At 48.0% G+C, this 24,969-nt stretch overlaps 1 protein-coding gene across 4 annotated transcripts in view; it reads left to right on the top strand.

Annotated features, from left to right (window-relative positions):
* The window catches only part of RANGAP1 (Ran GTPase activating protein 1), a 36,046-nt gene extending 15,418 nt beyond the window's left edge, over window positions 1-20,628 (top strand). For all 4 annotated transcript variants that reach the window (XM_075936259.2, XM_089781047.1, XM_075936276.2 and 1 more), the window contains 10 exons: window positions 4,414-4,572; window positions 4,776-4,889; window positions 5,194-5,293; window positions 6,736-6,820; window positions 8,955-9,102; window positions 9,639-9,761; window positions 10,135-10,237; window positions 12,054-12,142; window positions 14,787-14,908; window positions 19,826-20,628. In XM_075936259.2, the coding sequence (XP_075792374.2) occupies window positions 4,414-4,572; window positions 4,776-4,889; window positions 5,194-5,293; window positions 6,736-6,820; window positions 8,955-9,102; window positions 9,639-9,761; window positions 10,135-10,237; window positions 12,054-12,142; window positions 14,787-14,908; window positions 19,826-19,895 (1,113 nt within the window). In that variant the 3' untranslated portion in view covers window positions 19,896-20,628. The remainder of the gene's footprint in view (window positions 1-4,413; window positions 4,573-4,775; window positions 4,890-5,193; window positions 5,294-6,735; window positions 6,821-8,954; window positions 9,103-9,638; window positions 9,762-10,134; window positions 10,238-12,053; window positions 12,143-14,786; window positions 14,909-19,825) is intronic.
* Window positions 20,629-24,969: the final 4,341 nt, after the last annotated feature.

Raw genomic sequence — 24,969 nt, forward strand, 5'->3', positions numbered from 1 at the left:
GTTTCCTGCAGTCTCATAAAGTTTATTTATAGTCACCAGTCCTGGCTCTCACTGTTGTGTGCTGTTGTTTAGTTCTAATTTATGCCTAAATGTCTAAGAGCCCCCTAAGCAGTGGAAGCATTGGTAATGCTGCTAGACAATATTGACCTCCCGTGGTCTGGCAAATTCTCTGGTTTGGCCCTGGTCAGGTCCTGAAGGTGCCAGACTGGAGAGGTTCAACCTGTACAATCCAAACTTGATGGGTGCCTGTCTTAAAATAAATACCTCCGCAACCTCTTCTCATCAGTTCCTCATCAGACAAGCTCCTCAAAAGCCAGTACACATCAACTCAGAGCAGCATCAGACCTCATCCCGTAATACCTTTCAAGATCTATAGGTCCTATACCTGCCTATGGCAACGTAGAGTGCACTTTATCCAGTGTAATAAATGCCCCAGGAACAACTGGGTGAAACCAGCCAATCACTCTGCTCTTGAATTAACTCAGCCAGGAAAATAGAACATCAGCTTTGCGGTAGTGAACACTTTTTTCACCAAATAGGTCAGATATCGTGTGATTGTCAGTCCTCCTGCTCAAAGGCGTGCAGCACTTACAAAAGCTGAGCCTGGGAGCTTAATCATTGCTAGTCATTCAAAAAGCAGGAATTGAATACACATTGAACTTACGGCTTATTGCAACCATCTTCAACCCTCTAGTGCCCTCTTCTTGTCCTCTCACTGCAGAGGTATTAATGGGTTGCACTACCATGAATGGTCCCTTTAGAACTGTGGTATCCAAACTGTTCTGAAGCATAGCCACTCCAGTGGCTACTTGCTATAGCAAACTAGCCACATTGTTCAAGCCAAATAGCCACTAGAAATGTTAAGAAACATGTAATTTGTTAATTGTGTAGTCAACACAAATGTTGTCAACTATACGATTAATTGATAAGGGTTAGCACTGCAAGTACTCAGTCCCAGCTCGGGCCAGGTCCTGGGAGCTACCCCTCGCCCCCTGTGGCTCTGCAGTAATAGTGCAGAGTCGCATCAGGGGTATCTCTGGGGACCTGGCACGAGCTGGGCTGCCTGCCTGCCTGCCTGCCAGCACCTAAATTACTTACACTGCAGAGCTGCAGTGGGGGTAGCTCCCTGGATCTGGTGTGAGCCGGGAGTGAAGCTGCTGGCAAGCATGCTAAAATATTTACTGGCAGAGGGGCAGAATGGGGGCTGGGATGTCTATAGCCAGTAGCATTAACTAAGCATTTGCTTACCAGTTAATCGTTTCATCAACTACACTATTACATCCCTAATAACCACGGCTTTAGAATATGTGCTTTCTGCTTGTGCTAAATTATCTGTTCCACTGTGCATTTTGCTATGATGCTGGGAGCACCTTTCCCAGTCCTGAAGAAGACCTTGGTGCAGCTGGAAAGTGTGTCACCAACTGAAGTTGGCCCAATAAAAGAGATGCCTAGGAGAGGGTTGTGTGCTAAGCCTTACCATCTGTGAAAGATAGGCACCTCCCTGCAGCCTGGACATGCAAATTCTGCCTCCAGTTCCTAAATGATGACATTCTGGTTTTTTTTTTCCATATAGCAAAACAGTCAGACTTATGTGGGCTATACTCTTATTTTTACACTGTATATCGTATATGCCATCTATCCGAAAAACCTAACTACTGCTCAGATTCCCATTTTGGAGGGTTTCCTTTGCAACCAGAAAAGCGAGTAGCAGAACTTAAAAAAAAAAAAGCAACAGATTTAGATTAAGGATATTAGAAAGCGGTTATTTTAATAATCATGGAACCACTACATTTCTTAGTGGTTACACAGTTATTCAATGCCCCCCAGGGGCAGAGCCAGCAGCCAGTGTGCTCCCAGCTCTGTGCTATATCAGAGGCAGTAGGGCGGGGCGGCAGGTAGATGTCGGTCCATGTGGGGAGCCAACTTAAAAAATGGCTCCCCGCACAAACCGACTCCCTCCTGCCATCCTGCACTGCTACCTCTGATATAGATGCAACAGCCTCTGCGGGGAGGTTGGGCCTTCTGTGGACAGGAGCTGCTGCTGCCCTGTGCTGCTGCCTCTATATCAGAGGCATCAGTGTGGGGTGGCAGGTGGCTCCCCTGCCTACTCTTCATTTGAAAACTCAGACCTGTGGGCTTGGACTGAGCCCAGCCTGCTGTTCCATGTCTTAAATGCAGAGCGTGGGGTGGGGGTGTTGTTGCAGTTAACCAGGACTGTTAATCAATAAGAGTACGTCTACACTACAACGTTAATTCGAACTAACGGATCCAGACTAAAAAACTAGTTCGAATTAGCGTTTTCCTAATTCGAACTAGCATGTCCATATTAAGTGGACCCTGAACCGGGCTTAAGGATGGCCGGAAGCAGTGCCGGCAGGGCATCAGAGGAGGACTTAGAGCGTGGAGATGCTGTGTCAGGCTAGCCGAGGGCTGTGCTTAAAGGGTCCCGATCCCCACCCCGAACAGACAGTTCTCAGGGGTGCCCTGCTTGCAAAGTAGTCCTGGCTTGGATTGCCCGGAGTACCCACACTGGGCACGTCACAGCACTCGGCCATCAGACCGGCTGCACTTGCCACAGGCTGCCATCTGGGGAGAGGGGGCAATTGGGGGGCTACAGGAGAGCTTCCACCCCAAAAGCCTGCAGAGCCAGCCCAGTCCTCCCCATCAGGGGCGCATACCCCATTCCTCCCTCACCTCCTTCCACTTACCCTTCCCTAGCCCCTCTTCTTGATGTACAAAATAAAGGACAATTGTGTTCAAAAATGGAATCTGTCTTTATTGAACAAAACTGGGGGAGACTGGGAAAAGGAGGTGGGAGAGGGGAAGAGAGAGGCTGGGAGAGGGAAGGGCAACTAAAATGATCAGGGGTTGGGAACAGGTCCCATATGAAGAGAGGCTAAAGAGACTGGGACTTTTCAGCTTAGAAAAGAGGAGACGGAGGGGGGACAGGATAGAGGTCTCTAAAAGCAGGAGTTGGGTGGAGAGGGTGCATACAGAAAAGTTCTTCATTAGTTCCCATAAAGAAGGACTAGAGGACACCAAAGGAAAGGAATGGGTAGCAGGCTTCAAACTAGTAACAGAAAGTTGTTCTTCACAAAGCAAAGAGTCAACCTGTGGAACTCCTTGCTGCAGGAGGCTGTGAAGGCTACAACTAGAACAGAGTTTAAAGGGAAGTGAGATCAAGTCATGGAGGTTGGGTCCATTGAGTGGTATTAGCCAGGGGGTAGGAGTGGTGTCCCTGCTCAAGGTTTGTGGAAGGCTGGAGAGGGATGGCACGAGACAAATGGCTTGGTCACTGTCTTCGGTCCATCCCCTCCAGGGTCCCTAGGGTTGGCTGCTGTCGGCAGACAGGCTACTGGGCTAGATGGACCTTTGGTCTGACCCAGTATGGCCATTGTAAGCTCAGGGCTCAGGGTCGGGGGTCTCAGTGGACCCCCTTGATTTTCATGCACACCTGCTCCTGGGTGGCCAGGCTGGCAGCTCTCCTGCCCTAGCCGGCCACTTTCCTGTGCCTAGTGCGGAGGTCATGGACGAGGTCCACGATGTCCGCACTAGCCCAGGCGGGTGCCCGCTTCTTGCGGTCCTGGGCAAGCTCCCGGGAGCCGCCAGCCTGGTCCCAGGAAGAGGGGGAGGGCTGGGGGGCATCGGGTGGGTGGCTCGATCCGTGCCAGGTGCAGGGTCTGCTGGCTGGGTGCTGGCAGGCTTGCACCTGGCACGGGCACCGTAGCCAGCCCGTGCCCCTTTAAGGGGTCCGGGGCTGGGAGGGGGGCAGACGAGTTTCCCTGGTGTTGGCCCGAGTGGCCACCAGGGAAACCTGGGGAGGGCTAGCCTCCCACTAATTCGAATTAAGGGGCTACACACCCCTTAATTCGAACTAGTAAGTTCGAACTAGGCTTAATCCTCGTGGAATGAGGATTACCTAGTTCGAACTAAGCGCTCCGCTAGTTCGAATTAAATTCGAACTAACAGAGCACTAGTGTAGCGCCTATGAAAGTTAGTTCGAACTAACTTTGTAGTGTAGACATACCCTTTAAGTGGTTGTTAACATCCCTAATTTTGATTGTGCCAAGTGGTCATGTGCCTTGATCTGCAAAGCCGCTTCTTTAGTCACTTCTGGCTGGTAACCCCAAGGCTCAGAATTGCTCATAAAAGAACTGAACGAAATGACATTGTAAGCTCTGACTCAGCAAATAAAAACATGGGTCCTGTCTTGATTTGTCATTGGAAACCTAGCTGCTGGGGCGCGAGGAGTGTACTTCTAGCAGCTAAAAGGGTCGCAGGGATTCTGGCAGGCAATTTAGTAAACCTGCTGTGAGTGGCAAAGAAGCACCTTGTAACGTAATCTGGTGGGATGATGGTTGTCTGTTTGCATTGAAGTGTCTTTTTCTAATGGCTAATCCTGTCTGAATCCAGCTCATTGGGACCCTGGAAGAGGTCCATATGCCACAGAACGGAATAAACCATCCTGGCATCACAGCACTGGCCCAGGCTTTTGCTGCCAACCCTTTGCTGAGGGTTATTAATCTGAATGACAACACCTTTGCAGAGAAAGGGGCAGTGGCCATGGCTGAGGTGAGTTATTAGCTGTTGCATTAGGTGTGTTCTGTTCCCTCCCTCCCTCCCTCCCCGTGTTAACAGTGGAAGGGTGTTCAGTGCTTGGGGTGGAATGTCCTGGTGAGGCAGGGAGGAAGAAAATGCTCTTTCCTTATTTGAGTATGAGTGAATTAGCCATTGCCTCTACCCTGAATTACTGCCTTCCTGCTCTCACTTTGCAGACCCTGAAGACTCTCCGTCAGGTAGAAGTGATCAACTTTGGGGACTGCCTGGTGCGCTCAAAGGGTGCCGTTGCCATTGCCGAAGCTGTCAAAGAAGGACTTCCTAAACTAAAGGTATCCTGTTCTACTGCTCCATCTTCAAATCTCTTCCCAAAACACCTTGTATCTTCTCCCCCTTTCTTACGTTGAATCAGATGCATGGTGTTGCCCATGGTATAATTTCTTATTCGCTTCTTGGCTTATCAGCATCATTTAATCGTTGCTCACTGACTAATTTTCTTCCAAGTCTTTTTATAACTTAAAAAAAATCCAGCCCCAAAGGAGAGTGTTTCTTAGACAATTCTGCGCATGTGAAGTTGGTTTTCATAATGGAGAAATGACATGCAGCATTCCATAACGCACTTCCTCTGCTTCTCAGGAATTGAACTTGTCCTTCTGTGAAATCAAACGAGATGCTGCTCTGACTATTGCAGAGGCTACTGAAGACAAGTCTGAATTGGAGAAGCTGGATCTCAATGGTACGTGAGCATGAAATTAGATCAAAATTTGTCTGGTCCATGACTAACTCTAGAAACCATTGGGAAGAAGCCTGTGGGATTGAAACATCTGTATTGCTGCCAGACATGTCTATGTATAAAATACTGGGGCTGCTGAGAGCAACTGAACCGACTAAGCAAATAAGCTCTTTCCTCTTCCTCAAGACTTTAATGGTTATATTTAAACCTCTTGAGCCATAGCTTCAATTTCTGGCAGCTTATCCCAGCCACTTCCTGAAGTGAATACATCTGAGTACCATATGGCTGTATGCGTCTATAGGGTGTGAAAACAAAGTCCTGTCTGTACTGCATTGGTGTCAGAGATCCCATGATGCTATTAGATTTTCATTCAAGCCTGTTTCTGTGTCGTTGGTCGAAGTTTCCAAATCGTTGTTGTGCTGTCTTCCCTCCTAGAGGTAGCTGCTTTTTAGTGGTACTTTATAGGATCCTGCCAAACTCAGTTCGTTTTGGTCAATTTCATGGTCATAGGACTTTAAAAATTATAAATTTCATTATTTTAGCTTTTTACATTTTAAATTTCACGGTGTAGTAATCGTAGGTCTCTGATGCAAAGAGGAGTTGGGGGGTGGGAGTTTGCAAGGTTATTGTGGAGAGGGTTGAACTACTGCTACCCTTACTTTTGAACTGTTGCTGGCAGGGGTATTACCTTCAAAGTAGTGCCTGCTGGCTGGGAGCTGATGCCAACAACAGCACAGACATGGTGTGATGTAGTATGATCTTGCAACCCTTACTTCTGTGCTGCTGCTGTCAAATCTCTACCTTCAGAGCTGGGCACCCAGCCAACAGCTGCTATTCTCCACAGGTCTGAATGCAGCATAGAAGTATGGGTGGCAATACCACAGCCGCAGTAAAATAACCCCTACAACTCTTTTTTGGATCAGATCTCCTCCCAATTTCAGAAACATTGGTTACCCCTGTGAAAACCCTATAGTATAAGGTAAAAGCACACAAAAGACCAGATTCATGGTCTGTGAGATGTTTTTCATGGCTGTGAACTTGGTAGGGCCCTAACTGTAATTAGTGCTTTAGAATCCTCGGAGATGAAAGATATAGAGAGTTCAGTCTCCAAGACTTTTCTGATTAATTACATTCTTCCTCCTTCAAACTTCCCTTGCAATTGTATTCTGTAATGTTCTTGTCTCAATTCATTGTGTGGTGTCTGAGTAGGTGAACAGCTGATCGGTTTCAATGGAAGTCTGCTGTCTGTGCAGCTTGTGAAAGGTATTTAAAGAAATGCAAATCAAGTAGCCATCCTCCCAGCTGCAGTTGGGTTTGATTTAGGGACTTCACTGCAGGCTCTACTTAACTTTTTTTTCCTGTGACCAATTCAGCGCCAAGTCTGAGAGTGTCTGACTCTTTTCCCTCTGCTCCCCCCACCTGACTTCTCTTTTCTTGCATCCTAGGTAATGCACTGGGGGAAGAAGGTTGTGAACAGCTTCAGGAGATTCTTGAAGGTTTCAACATGGCAGATGTGTTGGGTTCCCTGAGGTAGGCCATTGGAAAAGGCTGTGGCAGAGGTCTGCTCAGCATTCATATCAGTGCTCTGACTGCAATTTACATCTGTTTCATGCAAGTTCATGTTTTTAAGGGGGTCTGTCACTACTGAGAGATGCTGAATTAACAAGACTGGAGACTACAATTTTCTATCTGTAGTAGATATGCAAATCCCACCCCCTCACTGTGCCTCAAACCTTTGATTTGGTGAGAGCTCCAGAGGAGTGAGAGGAGAGCACAGTTTCCCTGGCCTACATAGCTCTCTTGCCTGTACTCAGTGCTTTCTCTAGTGTTTTGTGGATGCCTGTCCACTAGTAATTGGGCTGAGATTCTTGACACTGCTTCATCCACTGCCAAAGGGCTGTCAGGTGGGAACCAGTCCCACTACTGCTCTGAGGTCAGATCAGGTGACTTGAACATAGCTGGCTCCATAATCCATTGCATTCCCCAAATGTTTATACTCTCTGCCTCAGAAGTGATTTGTTCTCAGTAACCTTAGTGCAGTGGTCTCCCACCTTCTTACACCCAAGATTGCGCTTTAAATGTCAGGGCAAGCCAAGATCTGCCCCATCCTTCCCCACGGCCCCACTCCTTCCTTGAGGTCCCACACTCTCTGTTCCCCTCCTCTCCACCATTTGCTGTCCCCAGCCCTTACTCACTCTCACTGGGTTGGGACAGGAGGTGCGGGCTCTGGGGTGGGAATGAGGGATTTGGGTGTGGGAAGGGATGAGAGGTGCAAGTTCTGGGAGAGAATTTGGGTGCAGCAGGAGGGAGAGAAGGGGAGGCTGGCTCAGGGAAGGGGCTCCAGGCTGGAGAGTGTTGGGGTCAGGTGGAGGGTTGAGAGGCTTGTGTATGTGAGGGTGCAGGAGTTTAGGTTGGGGTATATGAGGGGCTCAGGGCATAGGTTTGCAGTGTGCGGATGGTGCTGGAGTGTTGTAGCACAAAACTGGGGATGTGGAAGTGCAGGAGGTTGGGGGATGTGAGAGGCTCAGGACAGCGGGTTGTGGTGTATGATAGGGTCAGGTTTGGGATCTATGGGGGGCACAGGAGTGTTATGATGTGGGCAGGTGGGGATTGGCCACAATTGGGGGCTTGTTGGCCAGGCTTAATTTTTAAATAAAATATTATGTCAAACACAATGTTTCAACATTATCTTTCTTTATGAGAAGAACCTGTTTTGAGTCAGGGGTCACTGACCCAGAGAAAAGTTAGTCGGGGCCACACGAGAGATGCAAAAAAACAACCACTCCAGAACCCCCCAAGCCTTACTAATGGGGCCCCAGCTGAGACACCTCACTCCCCTGGCACTCTAGCCCCAGGCCAGATTAACGCTTCTGGGGTTCCAGGGTTAGTGGAATTTGTGGGCCCCTCTACCTCTGTGGTGGGGCCAGAAATGAGGGATCCAGTGTGTAGGACAGAGCTGCCAGAGAGTGGGATAGGGATGGGGGTGCAGAATCTGGGTGGAAAATAGGGTACAGGAGCAAGATGGGGATAGGTGTCTGGCCGGGAGGTAGGGGGTAGGAGCAGGGTTCTGGTGGGTGTCTGGCCATAAGGCAAGGGCAGGGTGCTGGATGGTGTCTGGGCAGGGTGCTGGTGGGGGTCTGGGCAGGGGCAGGGAGGTGCTGGTGGGGGCCTGCGCAGGTGGGATTCTGGTGGGGGGGGCAGGAGTAGGGTGCTGGTTGGGGCTGGGTACTCATGGTGGTCTGGCCGGGGGGGGGGGGCAGGGACAGGGACGGCTCGGCCAGTACTTGGGGATCCCACAGCTGCGTGCCAGGTCTGGGGTCTCAGGAAGTGCGCAGGCTGCTCTTCTCCTCCCCTAAACAGCTGGTAAACACTTCCTGAAAAGGCGGGTCTTTTGCGCCACCGGGAACTTCCTTCCCCCTGCTGCCTTCCTGCATGGGTGGGAGTGGAGGGAGGAGTCGTCCTGGGACTGCACCAGCTTCAACTTCTCAGGAAATGCGTGGCTGTCATGGGGAGTGGAGAAAGAGTGCTCTGGTGACCCCAGCCCTAGCATTTTAAAGCTTGGAAAGGTCTTACTACATTTTGTTATGACCTGGAAAAGTATACTTAGGTGCCAGTGTATTGCAGGCTTCCTATTCATGTAAACTCTCCTCTTAATTTTTCTTAGTGATGACGAAGGGGAGGATGAAGAGGATGAAGATGATGAAGAGGAGGATGAAGAGGAGGAAGAAGAAGAGGAAGAACAACAACAGTTGCAGGAGAGAGGGCAAGGGGAACAGGAATCACTGCCTTCTAAGAAGATCCTAGACTCCCATGTAAATGTGCTTTGAAAGATAGCCAGTAATCCCTTATTTGGAGTAGGGAAAAGAGATTTGAAATGTGGGAAGCTGTTCATAGACTTTTATGAACTCGTAGAGAATAATTGGGGATTCACATGCCTCTTAAGTGTTCACCTCTTAGGCTAGAGGGATGTGTCAGAGCAGGGGTGGGGTAAAAGAGGAGGGTGAAAGAACAGTGCCTCAAGATAGTTCGGTGACAATTTGAAGAAAACTAGTGGGAAAATCTTATTTCTTCCAACATTTTCTGTAGACCCAACAGTATTGGCTGAGCCAATTAGTCAGAGCATTTGCTGGGCAAGCTTTCACCACAGAGCTTTGTTAGTGTAGCACCCCTTCCGTTTAGTCCTGGGCTCACTTTTCACACCCCTTCACAAGTTCTGACAATGCAGATGACCGGCAACCTGCTTCACCCTCGCTGTACCAAGTCCATCACACTTCCCTTTGCATTCATGCACCCACAACTCTGCCAGTGCTCTGCAGAATGAGCTGAGATCAGACTCACTGTGTTTCAGGACTCTGCTCCCGTGTCTCCTTCTCCTCCTCCTCCTGTGGACGTTGCCACATTCCTCGCCTTCCCATCGCCAGAGAAACTGCTGCGATTAGGGCCTAAGTGCTCCATTCTGATAGCTCAGCAGGTAGGTGGTCACTGGCTGCTTTGCACAAGGCTTTCTGATGGTGTGGTTGGTGTGATGAGTGATGGGATATATTGTTTAACTGTCAGAGCTGATCTCCTCCTGGGGTTTCATGACCTGGATTAGGATCTCTGTCTTGTCTACCTCCACACTTTTCATTTGGACAACTTGAAGCTGTATGTGTATAAGTAAGTATGGTGCCAGCACAGCAGCTGCATTTCATGGCTTAGGCCTCTATGCATCCTGGTGCAGCCAGGACCGTTACTTTCTTCTGCAGCCAGTTGGAGGCAATTGTTGCACTTTTCATTGGTTCTGTAGTGTCTTTTCTGTGCTCACTCTGCCATGGACTTACTGGCACCTGCTTTTTGTCTGACAGACAGACACATCTGATACGGAGAAGGTGGTTGCGGCTCTTCTGAAGATCTCTTCTGTGTTCAAAGATGAAACCACAGTGAAAACAGCAGTGCATGAAACAACAGGTTTGTGTCTCCATGCAAAAGTGGGGCCAAGGGAGCCTAACTTATAATGGTGGCCCCTAAAGAAGTCCCAGGGATGGCCTTCCTGGGCAAAATTCACTAAAGGGTGGTTTTTGTGCACACCGGTAATGTCCCTTATTGCTGAGGCAACAACCCATGGTCAATTGTATCAAAGGCTGCTGCAAGGTTCTGCATTATAAAAATGTCCAGCTGAGCTTCCTCTGAGGTCAGCAGGAAATCACACATGGTGAGGACCCTACCAAATTCAGGGTCCATTTTGGTCAATTTCACAAACACAGGATTTTAAAAATCATGGATTTCATGATTTCAGCTATTTTAAATCTGAAATATCAGTGTTATAATCTTAGCGGTTGTGACCCAAAGGCAAGTTCTAGGGGGGACTGCAAGATTTGTAGAGGGGGTTGAAACACAGCTACCCTTATTTCAGCTCTGCTGGGGTCAGTGGCTGGCTGTCTTCAGAGCTGGGCAGCTGGAGAGTGGTGGCTGCTGGCCAGGAGCTCAGTTCTGAAGGCAGAGTTGTCATCAGTAACAGCACAGAGGTAAGGATGACATAGTATGGTATTGCCATCTTTCTGTGCTGCTGCCAACAGAGCAGGGTACCCAGCCAACAGCTGCTGCTCTCTAAACCCAGCTCTGAAGGCAGTGCAGAAGTAAGGGTGCCAATACTACCCCCCCCAAAAAAAAAGCTTTCATCTCCCCTGCAATTCCTTCGTGGGTCAAGACCCCCAATTTGGGAAATGCTGGTCTCCCCTGTGAAATCTGCATAGCATAAGGTAAAAGCACACACAACATCCAATGTCACAGTCCATGACACGTTTTGATGTCCGTGAATTTGATAGGGCCTGGTACATGGCCCGGACTATCTCTGCATCTGCTCCTGTGAGATGCTGCCATCCAGTATGAAACCAGTTCTTTATGTTACTCACGTCCAAGTGCACCTGGATCTGAATATCCTTTGCCTCCCCTAACAAGCTGTCTGGCAATTGCTGCAATGTCAAGAGATGATTTCTTCAGGATGAGGTATCTGTGTGGTGAAAAATGTCTGATCTTCCATGAGGGAAACATCAGATGGTCCCATAGCCACCCCACTTTCCTTAATTAACCAAGGAGGACAAGGGTCAGAGACCCTGTGGCTGATCTTGAGAAATTCTGAGAACCAGAGACCTCCTTGCTGGAAACCAAAGCAAATAAATGCACACCCAGTGGATGACAGCCAAAGGGAGCCTGTGGCTTTTGTTATTTTAAAGGGCAGTGAGACCAACCTACAGTCCAACAGTCAGTCAAGCTTGTCACCATGAGAGGTAGGCTTGACTGACTGTTGGACAAACACACCCAGGGAGACCATTTCTTGCATTGTTTGTGGCTGAAATCAATCAACACTTCTTTGCCTCAGCCATAGTCCCCAGGTCTTTTAAGCAGCCCCCGTGCTAAAGACTGGACTCTGTGTGACTTCTTGGGCTGTCTCCTCTAATCTGTGCCTCATCTGTTTCAACTGCCTGCTTTCACTGTTGGCCTGCAATAACCTCTCTGGCAGCAGAGACAACCAGGGTATTTAAAGGGATGTGGCCTCCCAAGGCCGATCTAACAGCTGATAATAGTCAAGGCCTGCTGTACTCAATGGAAAACTTGACCTTACATTCTGCACTGAAGCTCCCTATCTGGGTGGCATTCCAGTGCAGAACCTGGAGAGTGAGGTGGCTTCAGATAAGATAAATGTAACTGAATCCAGCAGTGAAATGAACTATCATCACTACAGTATCTTACTGCCCTCTTCAGCTTAACACATTTATTTCTCTAGATGCCTTGATGAGAAAAGCCTTCACTTCCGCCACCTTTAATTCTGATGCCTTCATCACCAGTCTGCTGATCCACATGGGCCTGCTCAAGGTGAGAGGGCAGGAGAGAGTTAAAGTGGTCTGTGATGGGTGGGGTGGGCTGAGTTCTGATTGTATTTCTGCTTGAAAAGCTAAGGTTTGTTGGCTTGTGGATAATCATATTCTTTTCTCCATGGCAACAGTAAGATTCCTGTGCATGCCCAATGCCTAGGGACAATAGAAATCAGCAGGGATAACAAATTCCAGAGAGTGGGATTATGCTAGGGTGGAGGGCAAGGGTTGACTGTTCTCTACTCTGGTCTACTAGGCCTGACTTGTATTTTCAAGATTGGGTATTTCTGTAAGGCAGGAAGAGCCAGGCTGTCAAACTGGATTGCTACTGGATGAAGCTTTTTATAGAAGCCTCATAAAATATGAGTTACTGGTTGTCAGGCTCCTCACTGTAATATCATAAATATCTATTCATCACCCTGGCCACTCTTAATCAGATTTTTCTTTTTAAAATGACCACTGCAAGAATAAATAAATAAATCTGACTGATACTTTCAGCTTCTTTCTATCCAGTGTTCTTGCTAATACCTGGAGCATCCAGTATGAGGCTGCACAGAATAAAATCCATTAGCAGGATTGTTGTTTTGAGAATCAGCAGCAAGTTAGCTGCAATAGAACCTGCACCTAGGCTACAGCATGAACTGAGCCAAAAGAGGATTGGAGTTGTCTCCATCTACAAGCTCAGGGAGTGCTTGAACTGGTCTGGCTGTTCTACTGTCATAGATCAGTGTGCAGTGTCTTGCAGCCACAAGGACTAGAAATGTCTGAAAATAAAGAGTCTAGAAAAATCAGCAGAAATCCTTGGCATGCCCTACATCCACAAAACTTGCTTCTTCTTTTCAGTTGTGTGGCTTTCTGGACTTTTCACGGATTGCTCTCAACTTGTGGAAATGCACAGCTGTGACATAGGTTAGGGACTAAGACACTTTCTTTGAATGGTCTCCTCTGTTCTCTCTCTCGGTCTCTCACTCCCTCAAGGCACAGTCTAGTTCTCTGCTCCATGAATGGGATTTTTTCTTTCCCATCATGCTTTGGATTGCAGATGCTGTGGAGCTGCTAAGATGACCTAGAGAATAGAACTTTCTTGGAACTGGATTTCAAAGTAGGGAATTGAATTGGGGAGCAGTGCCAACAATCAGTCCTCTCTTGGGCTGACCAGTTGTGTGATCTATGTGCACCTCTGGCTTAGGTTTGGAGTGGAGAGGAAGGCTATTTCCATAGTACTTCCTCGCACTCTAGATTTGAGGCAATCACTGGGCTCATTCAAACAAAATGCACTTTCAGTCTAACCAAATGCAAAGAAATAGGGAAGACCATGTATCCTGGAAAGCAGTGATTCCAAACAGGATATTGGAATCATGATGAACCTAGCAACTCAGCATGAGCTCCCAGTGCAATGGTGTGGCAAAAAGGGCTAATGCAACCTTGGCTGTATACATGGGAGAGTGGATGTAGAGAGGGGACTTCACTTGTGTGGACAGCACTGGGGAGCCTGATGGTGGAATACTCTACATTTTTGGGGTCAGCAGTTTTCAAAAGGACATTAAAAATTGGAAAGGGTGCAGAACAGAACCACAAATGATTCAGAGGCTTCAGAAAGTGCCTTACAGTGAGAAACTTGAAGAGCTCAATCCTAGCTTATCAAAAAGAAGACACTATTCATGTATAAGTATGTTGATAGGGAGAAAACACTGGGCATAGAAGGGCTCTTAAATTCAATGGTGAGAGGCATAACAAGAACCAGTCAGTGGCTGGAATTTAGACCGTATGCCTTGTTTTCCTAGTTTGAATTGTACAGTGAGGGTGATTATCCATTGGGTCAAACTCCCATGTGAAGCAGTGGATACTCCCATCTCTTGGTGTCTTCCAATCAAGATGCATCGTCCTTCTGGGAGACCTGCTTTAGCCAAACATGAGTTATTTGTCTCCACACAGGGCTACTAGGGGAAATTCTGTGGCCTGTGATAGAACGGTTGTTGAACTAGATGAGCTAATGGACCCTTCTGGCTTTAAACTTGGAATTGATTCTGGGAGTGACTGGGAACAATAGGCTTGGAAGAGGGAGAAGCACACAAGAGGGAATAACTGCCCTCTTGGATCTAGCAAGAATTGTAGGCTTCCTTCTCAGCTGGAGGGAGGGTCCTCAGCAGGTATCTGGAAAGGAAGTTCTGGAAGAAGTATATGTGAACTGTCTAAATTGCCTACACCTCACAATATTGTCACACCCTAATTGAAACATGCTGTCATCTTCCTGGTGGCTGTGTTTGAGACATACACTTTCGGGATGGGGAGAGAGTTGATTGCTCATGTCTTGAATAACCCATTGCACAGAATACAGGAGCCAGCTTTACCTCCTCCTGCAGATGGGAAGGCCAGTTCCAGCAAAGAATTAGGTATTTGTGTGAATAACCATAGCATCTGTTATGTAAACTAGGCTGATCTCCAGAATTAGTCCTTTCCATGACTTACTGTGGAGACTAAAGCCCCAGCTGGAAACAGACTTCTTTCCTTTTCTGCATGTGAGGTCTGTTTGTCTTTTTTATAGGCACCGGGTTGGTCAGTCAGACAGCATAATGGACTAGATGGAATGCGCTGCTTTTGGTGTGGCTATGTGCCTGATTTGTCTGTCTTTTCCCAACTGGCAGAGTGAAGAGAAGATCAAGCCTGTCCCAAGCCTCTATGGGCCTCTGATGGCCCTGAATCATATGGTCCAGCAAGATTATTTCCCCAAATCCCTGGCCCCAGTTCTCCTGGCCTTCGTGACAAAGTGAGTGTTGCATGTTACAGGCTATCTTGTTCTGTAGGAAGTTAGAACCCTTCTGTGTATGGTTGAGTTAAAAAGAAAAATACATATTCTTCCCTCAAACCTCCTGGGTGTGGGGAGTCAAGAATACAAATGCAACAATTTTAAGAAAAGCTGTTCCTATCTTGCTTAGTCCCACATTCACAAGGTAAGAAGCATTGATCACGGGTAATGAACTGTGAAACTGACTTTCTAAAGGTGGTCTTAAAACTGGTGAGGCAGTGGGGAATGGAGAAGAACTGCCAGCCGTTCCTCCAGTTGCTGTATTGCTCCAGTCCCCCTCCTCCCAGGTAATGTGGGATGGGGGAGGGGAAGAGCATGGGGTGTCCTAGGTTGGGGGAGGGGCCAAGTCACTTGGGGATATCACTTGTTTCCCTGTTAGCTGGTGTGCCTCCCCCCTCCCCCGTATGGGCAAGAACTTTTATTTACTTGCATCACTGGTTCAGGGCTCATTCCACATGAGAAGGACAGTGTTGCTATAGCAGCAGAGATAGCTGCATAGAAAGCTGCCAAAGGGAGGCCAAACCAGACTCCTGTAGCTATACAGCAATTGGGAGCTAGAACTGGAGTTCTAGAACCTAAAGCTTGGGAAGCTAGTTACAGCTTCTTCCCAGCATTGTGCATGAACCCTAATCTGGAGGAACCACTAGTGGTGTGAGAGAATTCAGTCTGTGCGGTCCCTTTTCTCCTTGGCCTGTGCAGTTCTTGGTGCCAGCAACCAGGCCAGTAAGCATCTGGTAAGTGGAAACTGGTCTGTGAATCCTCAGCCTACCACAGGATGGCTGATGGGGAAACTTCTGGTCACCTCCATCTTTCTTCTGTTGAGCCATATCTTAAAGCAGGCTGACGGAGCTTTGGCAGTGGTTTCTAGAAGGCTCCTGAACTGCTACAGCTGCTCTTTAGCACGAGGATCAAATGCCAGTGGTAATATGAAAAGAGCGAGGGAAGAAGTCCTTGTCTGGCTCTGCCTAATGTCAGCCTGATCAAAGCAAGTGCGGTTGTCCTGTCAGAACTGAAGTTAAACGGAGTTGGGTGGAGGAACTGGAATGCTTAGATCTATGGTCTGTGAATTCCAATGCTCTTGTTAATGGCTTGTCTGAATTCTTGTCCCTAGACCAGCCTGAGCTTCCAGTTCTTATCCCTTCTCCCTCCATCTCTCCAGGAGAAGGGGAGAGACTATATCAGCTTTTCACCTCTCTCCTACAGCTTTTCACCTTTCGCTCATGCCTGGGCATGGTTGTTGCAGTCCCCAAAGGAAGGATGAGGAAACGGGGGGCTGGCCAGAACAGTTTCTGCTGAAGGGAACAGGTAGGAGGGCAGGCTGTAACAAACAAGCAGCAGTAGCAGTCGCAGTCCTGTCCTTCCTTTACCACCTTTCTAGCACTGAAGCTGCCTCTCCTCATGTAAAGAGGAGCAGGAACTGCACTGCCCCCCAAGCCCTCCAGTCACCGAACCTGTCAATTTAAAATGACCAAGGGAGCGGTGTTCCTATCCCAGACTTCCAGCCTTGTGCTGCTGCCTGTGACACACACATTTCTAAGTGACACTTCCTGGGATCTGCTATAGAGTCAGGTGCACCAATAACATGTTTCTTGTGCACCATAACCTCTGACTGACAGTGTCCGGTGACTGGGCATATTGAATTAATTCATGGCTCGGTCTGAGCTATGCCCACAGTGCACTAAGCACAATGGCAGCCATGATTTTGCTGCATTTAGATCAGTGGTTCTCAAATGATTTACCTGTGTGACCACACCCCCACTGTATACATCCTATCTGTGTGGCCCTAAGACTGGTGTGTGGGCTGCAGCTGTGTGCTGATTGGGCTGCAGGTTGAGAGCCACTCATCTAGACATTTGGGTACCCCAGTGACAGGCCTGGTATAAATGGGTAGGGCTTCCAGAGTGAAAACTTGTCTCCATTGATGTCAATGGCAAAACGCCAGCCTGCAACTGCAGGCTGGCATTTGCCAGCCTTGCTTAAAAATGGGGAAGAGGAGAAGTCTAGTTTTTCAGAGGATGGGGGGAAAAGAGCAGGGGTGGCAACAGAGGGAGGTATATGCGTGTCTTACTGTAACTGTCAAATCAACAGCCAAGTGACTTTTGCAAAGGAAATGTTTTTGTAAATGGTGAGAGCAAAAGGAAAAAACAAGCTAGTACCAAATCTGCAGAGTCAAGCAGTGAAGCCATGCCGCTGTCCAAATGAAAGCTTCCTTCCCAGTGCTAACCTATGGTGGGCAGTAATATGAGGAAGATGTGCAATAAGGCCAAGACAACCCTGCAGGAGAGCATATTTTGTGGTTCAGGGCTTGTTTTCTTTGCCTTTGCATTTAATGCCCTGGCTGTGGGAGTTAGAGGGAACTGGAAGCTATGCAGGTTCTCTAGAGAATTGCTGTGTGTGTCCAAAGGACTTCATAAAAGCTCTTGGTAATCCCAGAGTCATCTGTGTCCTCAGTTTGCCTGAAACTCAGATGCTGAGGGGCTTGTCTTGTCTTGTCTGGTCCGGTCCAGCTCACTACAGAGCCATCTTTTGCTCATTGGAGCGCTCAGGTAACAGCCTTTCTCAGCTTCTCTGGGGGATTTATGCAGCCTTTTTGGCTCATTGGTCCGAGCCTCCACTCCAGCAGCCTTCCTGCCCTTGTCAACGTATCAGCACCTTTGTAATGGGCTTGTGGAGCAACAGAGTTCCTGTGAGTTGCTTCAGTCAAAGCTGCTGTTGCTTGCTGTGCCTACAAGCTCCATTACCTCGCAGTACAAGGGGCTGCACCTCTTGAATTTCCAGGCTCTCCCTGCTTCAGTAGGAGAAGTTATAAATGCTCATAGCCAGGGCCCACAGGACTTTGGCGACAAGGGATTGTCCATAGAACTCATTCAGAGAGACAATTTGTCCTTTTAAATTGTTTCTAGCTTTGATTATTGAGAGTAAGAGAACCTCAAAGGTATAGAAGCGCTGCCCATCTGACTCCACAAAGGGCCTGAACAGAGTGCCCTGATGGGTGCTGAGGGCTGATCCTCTGACTGGAATTTCTGCCCTCCTTCCCCCCCCCTCCCACTCAAGATACTGCAGAATTCATTAGCTCGCTCCAATTAAGCCCTCACCATTTTGTTTTGTGCCCCAACCTTGCTGGGACTTGCCTGCAGTTGCCTCTCTCAGCTCTGTTCCCCACAAGGGGTGAGGAGAGAGGGATTGTGTACAAATTACATGATCCCTTTGCTGTTCTATAGAACCAGGCAGCAGGGAGCCCGAGGAAGCATCCAGCTCAGGAGAAAGGGAGCCTTAAGTGCAGGCAACTGCTGTTCAGGGAACTCTGATACAGTTCACTTCACTAGTTCAAGTTCTCCCTTTTCTAAACCAAGCGGGGCTAGTTGGAGAACAGTGAAAAATCCCTCATCCAAAGTCATATAATGAATTGTACATCAGTGGGCATCTTCAGCACCGCCAGTTGTGTGTTGGGGCAGGTATGGAGAGGCAATGCTATAACAGTGCTGGAGAATTTGGTCCAGTGGATCGTAGAGTATACAGGGCCCTGCCTCTTGTCAAACACCTTGAAGTGCACAGCTACCAGCCAGGAGATGCTGCTCTGTCCCTTGTTTCAATGTTCCAGGCTTCAGTTGAATCCCACTTCTCTCAGATGGATCATGGCACACGTTGCTGTTCTGTGACTGGGATGGGGGTGGAGTTGGTCAGAATGTTTTCAGTGATGGTATGTTCCCTCCAATCTTTTCCGTCCATGGGTGGAATAAATATTTATGTGCACCAAGGCACGTTCAAATGTGCATCACCAGTAGAAACAAAAACCTGGCTGTGGGCACTCTGGGTATGTCTACACTACCCTCCTAGTTCGAACTAGGAGGGTAATGTATGCATACCGCACTTGCTAATGAAGCCCGGGATTTGAATTTCCCGGGCTTCATTAGCATAAGCGGGGAGCCGCCATTTTTAAATCCCCGCTGCTTCGAACCCCGTGTAGCGCGGCTACACGGGGCTCGAACTAGGTAGTTCGGACTAGGGTGCCTATTCCGAACTACCGGTACACCTCGTTTCACGAGGAGTACCGGTAGTTCGGAATAGGACCCTAGTCCGAACTACCTAGTTCGAGCCCCGTGTAGCCGCGCTACACGGGGTTCGAAGCAGCGGGGATTTAAAAATGGCGGCTCCCCGCTTATGCTAATGAAGCCCGGGAAATTCAAATCCCGGGCTTCATTAGCAAGTGCGGTATGCATACATTACCCCGCTAGTTCGAACTAGCGGGGTAGTGTAGACATACCCTCTGCTAGTCAGCTGCACAGCATTTGAATCTCTCCTGAGTGGCCACACAAGTGCACAGCTTACAGAGAACACTGGTGGGTACAAAGCATGGAGAGTTCCTGCCTAAGTAGTGAATGCGTACAAAGGATGTGCCTGTGAAAACCTATTGCAGTGGTAACTAGCAATCTCTGCCCTTATGCCCTGTACAGAAGTAAGAGGCCAGCTGGCTTGGTAAGTTTCAGGAAAGGAGGATGAGCAAGTTTGTGTAACTATACCATGGTTCCTCTAGAAGAACCATTACAGGGCTAATCAGTACTCATGCCTCAGGCCACTTGTACAATAGTGACACACAATACACTATATGGGGGGCAGGAAGCTAACACTGACCACTGCCTGAGGTGGGATTCAGAACTAGATGGAGCAATGGGCTTGTTCAGTGCAGTGATTCCTACACCTTGCAAGGCCCTGTCTAAGTCCCTTGCAGGTAAATAGTCAAGCTGGCTGATTCTTGAGTTTCTGGCTCCATCCTGTGTCACTGAGCCCATTAACTCACAGAGGGCTGGTATGCAATGATTAAAGCCCAGTCAGGGCAGCTTTTACATGACCTTTTTCTCTTCTCTCCTTTCTCTGCAGACCCAACCGTGCTTTGGATTCCTGTTCTTTTGCCCGCCACAAGCTGCTGCAAACCCTCCACCAGCTGTAGTGGAAGCACAGCTGTGCTTCTTCCCCCTCCTAGGACTTTTATCAGCAAGAGCTCTTAGCCAGCTGGTGGGAGAGGATGTCTGCACCCATGGAAACATGCTGGCTGTCTCTCACAGGGATGTCTGTCCTTCTGCTTTAACAATCTCGGAGGAATCCTGCTGATGGTTTTTTACTTTGTTTTTCCATTTTTTTTTTTTAATTGATGGTCCCACTTCCAAAGTGAATTCCATGGGCTTGAGGGCAGGCCATGGGCCAGAACTGATCCTCCATGGGGCTGCAGTGCTCTCCATAAATGGGAAAGAGATGGGTCCATTGCACTCACTGGGGCCAACAGGGCTTGTGCCTAAGCTACTGCCAGGCAGAAGGTGCTGGACATGGGGTTTCTCTGAAGAAGCAGCAGCTGTAGTAAGCGGAGCTTTTGCATGGTGCTGTGGCTTCTATCTCATGCTGCCCTGGGCCATGCAGCTGGAAATAGCAGCAGTGGTGTCTGCTTCTCTATGGTTCTAAAATTGCCCAGCTGTCTCCTGCTGCTCCAGGCTTGCATTCCTAATCTAACTGGAGAGTGGGGCCTGTGTGACCCATCTTTTTTTTAATCTGCTAATCCCCTGCTACTCTAGAGTGGATCTCCCTCCAGTAGACCTGACCCCCGTGGTTTTTGCCTGTTCATTGTGATATTGCCAGAGCCTATGTTCTCTTACCCCCACTTCCCAATTAAAACAGGCTTGGTTTAGAAATGAGTAGACTCAGTTGAATCGTGGAGCTGGGTCCCTACTCAGCGTGCTCACATGGGAGCAGTAAAGAAAGAAGGCGATTGACACTTGGGGGCTGGAATAAATTCCCAGAAGAGTCTCCGCTTGGAAGTGTGAGCCCCTCGCAGCTTCAGTGCCAAGAACTAGCTGAGGATCTCTAAGCAAGTTAAAATAGAGGTGAGGGCTCTGTACCCACAGGTGACGCTGCAGATCTGAGTGTGACTGGCACCTCAGTAAGTGACCCTACACATGTGTTGAAGTCTGAGGTTCCTGCCCACCAGGCGATTTCCTGGGGTGTTGTAAAGGAGAGGCGGTGATGGCTTATTTAATGTGCCCCTCAGCTAATTTTCTGATATTCTTCCTTGCTCCCCAGGCACATTATTGTTCACTATAGTGCAGTTCTGGGAATTTTGCCAGAAATCTTTGCCATGGAAAGTTAGGGCAAGGAGCCCCTCCCCTTTGAGCATATGTAATAAGGGCCTATCTTGGCCTTAACAAACGCTGCTGCCTCTGAGGGAGAAGTGGCTGTAACGTGATTGCTGATGAGCAGCTTGTTCTGCCTAGCTTGTGGGAAAGCTCAGTGCTAAAGCACACAGTGCTGAATGAGGGCTAGGGACTCCATCCTTAGCCCCCAGGAAGCCTGTCCAAGGCAAAGATGCTGCCCTTACCCCAGCTAACTCCTGCTGGCTGCTCCTGGCATGTTGCTGCATAGGGTGTGGCCTTGACTAGCTGGCCTAGTCCAGTGAGCTAGTGTGTGTGGCTGTGTATGACCTGCACAACTGCACCTCTCCTTAGTGCACACTTCCCCTGCCACAGCAAAATTTTCAGAGATTTTGCTGGGGGGTGGGCAATACATTAAAGCTTCTCTCTTCCTCCACCCCCCTTCCAGTTGCTTAGCTGAGTGCCTCTTAGCCAGAGTCTGCTCCCCTATTCCCTCCCAGACCCTGCACCCCCTTCTAAACGCTCCCCAAGGCCAGAATCCTCCTGAATCTTTACCCTCTCCTACATCTCAGAGAGGTGATTAAGAAAAAGCAGAAAGCATATAAGGAGTGGAAAATGGGAGGGATCAGTAAAGAAAGCTACCTTATTGAGGTTAGAGCATGTAGGGATAAAGTGAGAGAGGCTAAAAGTCAGGTAGAGTTGGAGCTTGCAAAGGGAATTAAAACCAATAGTAAAAGGTTTTATAGCCATATAAATAGGGAAAAAAACAAAAAAAGAAGAAGTAGGACCACTAATTACTAAGGATGGAGTGGAGGTTAAGGATAATCTAGGAATGGCCCAATATTTGAACAAACACTTTGCTTCAGTCTTTAATGAGGCTAATGAAGATCTTAGGGATAATAAGTTAACAAATGGGACTGAGGATAAGGAGGTGGATATTACCATATCCGAGGTGAAAGCCAAACTTGAACAGCTTAATGGGAGTAAATCGGGGGGTCCAGATGGTCTTCATCCAAGAATATTAAAGGAACTGGCACATGAACTTGCAAGTCCATTAGCAAAATTTTTTAATAAATCTCTAAACTCAGGGGTTGTACCATTTGACTGGAGAATTGCTAATATAGTTCCGATTTTTAAGAAAGGGAAAAAAAGCAACCCGGGTAACTATAGGCCTGTTGGTTTGATATCTGTAGTATGTAATATCCTGGAAAAAATTTTGAAGGAGAAAGTAGTTAGAGACATTGAGGCTAATGGCAATTGGGACAAATTACAACATGGTTTTACAAAAGGTAGATCGTGCCAAACCAACCTGATCTCCTTTTTTGAGAAAGTAACAGATTTTTTTAGATAAAGGAAATGCAGTGGATCTAATCTACCTTGACTTTAGTAAGGCATTTCATACAGTACCACATGGGGAATTATTGGTTAAATTGGAAAAGATAGGGATTAATATGAAAGTTGAGAGGTGGATAAGCAACTGGTTAAAGGGGAGACTACAGCGGGTCATACTGAAAGGTGAACTGTCAGGTTGGAGGAAGGTTACTAGCGGAGTTCCTCAGGGATCAGTTTTGGGGCCAATTTTATTTAATCTTTTTATTGTTGATCTTGGCACCAAAAGTGGAAGTGTCCTAATAAAATTTGCAGATGACACAAAGTTGGGAGCTATTGCCAATTCAGAAAAGGATCGGGATATCATACAGGAAGATCTGGATGATCTTGTAAATTGGAGTGATAGCAATAGGATGAAATTTAATAGTGAGAAGTGTAAGGTTATGCATTTAGGGATTAATAACAAGAATTTTAGTTATAAGCTGGGGACACATCAGTTGGAAGTAACGGAGGAGGAGAAGGACCTCGGAGTCCTGGTTGATTATAGAATGACTATGAGCCGCCATTGTGACATGGCCGTGAAAAAGGCTAATATGATCTTGGGATGTATTAAGTGAGGTATTTCCAGTAGGGATAAGGAGGTGTTAGTCCCATTATACAAGGCATTGGTGAGACCCCATTTGGAATACTGTGTGCAGTTCTGGTCTCCCATGTTTAAGAAGGATGAATTCAAACTGGAACAGCTACAAAGAAGGGCCACTAGGATGATCTGAGGAATGGAAAACCTGTCTTATGAAAGGAGACTCAAGGAGCTTGGCTTGTTTACTTTAACCAAAAGAAGGCTGAGGGGGGACATGATTGCACTTTTAAAATATATTAGAGGGATAAATACCAGGGAGGGAGAGGAATTATTTAAGTTTAATACCAATGTGGACACAAGAACAAATGGATATAAGCTGGCTAGTAGGAAGTTTAGACTTGAGATTTAGACAAAGGTTTCTAACCATTAGAGGAGTGAAGTTCTGGAACGGCCTTCCAAGGGAAAGTAGTGGGGGCAAAAGATCTATCTGGTTTCAAGATTAAACTAGATGGGTTTATGAAGGGGATGATTTGATGAGATAACATGATCTTGGTAACTAATTGACCATTATCAGTGGGAAATAGGTCAATGGAGGGATGATAGGAGTTACTATAGAGAACTTTCTGGGTGTCTGGCTGATGAGTCTTGCCCACATGCTCAGGGTTTAGCTGATCGCCATATTTGGGGTCGGGAAGGAATTTTCCTCCAGGGTAGATTGGCAGAGGCCCTGGAGGTTTTTCGCCTTCCTCTGTAGCATGGGGTACAGATCACAGCTAGAGGATTCTCTGCATCTTGGGGTCTTCAAAGTATTTGAAGGCTTCAATATCTGAGATATAGGTGAGAGGATTATTCTAGGAGGGGTGGGTGAGATTTTGTGGCCTGCACTGTGCAGGGGGTCAGACTAGATGATCATAATGGTCCCTTCTGACCTTGGAGTCTATGAGTCTATCTCAACTCCCACCCAGACCTTCTACCCCTTCTTCCACCCCTTCCTAAGCCCCTCTCCAGGCCACAGTCCTCACCTGCACCCATATCCCCACCAGCCCCTGCATCCCAGATCATAGCCAGCTCCACCCAAACTCCCCCTCGGCTCCCACATCGTCTCCTGCATCCTGGTCCCCACAGTATCTCTATAGACATGTGGTGTACCTCCCCCCCACCCCCCCAATCAAAAATTATTGCCCATGCCTGGGTTAGTGTGTGTTCTACTTTGCTTCAGTTACTTTTATACTATATTTTGAGGTGCCCCATGCACCTAGTGGGCTGTCTCCCTGCACCACGGCCTTTGAGAGCCAATGGCCTGTGCCACCTGCAGAAGGCCATGTCACACTGGTTGGTAAAACGCTGCCTGCAGCCCGTTAGGCACTGCCAGAGGCACGTCTTCAGCTTGGGCCTCTAGGCTCATGGTGGTATCAGCAGCCGTTTGGTGGCACCACAGGGCAGATGGCTGGGGGGTCAGTGTGGCATGGCCCTGCGCAAGTTGGCCGGTGCTAGTTGCTTTAGGGCAAAGTTATTCTGTGCCAAAGCTGTGGGAAGCTAGACAAAGGTGGACCATGGCTCATGTCCCTTTGCATCTTGTGCCTGCTATCACCAATGTGAGGACTAGGCCCGGGGGGTTAACTGGTAAGGGGCTGGCGCGTGGCTAAGCAAACTAAACCGTGCATAGGTTTGCCTGAGCCTCTAGCTATACAGCTGAGGCAGGGTCCAGTTTTAGGGGCATTCAGCCTCCATAGCTTGTGGCTAAGGCTGGCTGGTTGCTGGCACAGGTTTATTTGCACCTAGGTACCAGTCCACTGCAGCAGCATCGTCCTACACCAGGCTCCAGCTTACACCAGGCTCTAATGGCAGCATGTTGCTGGCATGTAAAATTAATGGCAGAGGGATTTTTTAAATGATGGGCTCAGGGAAGCTGACAGGTGTGGAAGAGCAGATGATTTGGACAGCCACAGTCCTGGGGGGAGGATTGTTAAAGTGGA

The sequence above is a fragment of the Pelodiscus sinensis genome, chromosome 1 (genome assembly GCF_052426305.1).
Source record: "Pelodiscus sinensis isolate ZL-2025 chromosome 1, ASM5242630v1, whole genome shotgun sequence".
Lineage (NCBI taxonomy): Eukaryota > Metazoa > Chordata > Testudines > Trionychidae > Pelodiscus > Pelodiscus sinensis.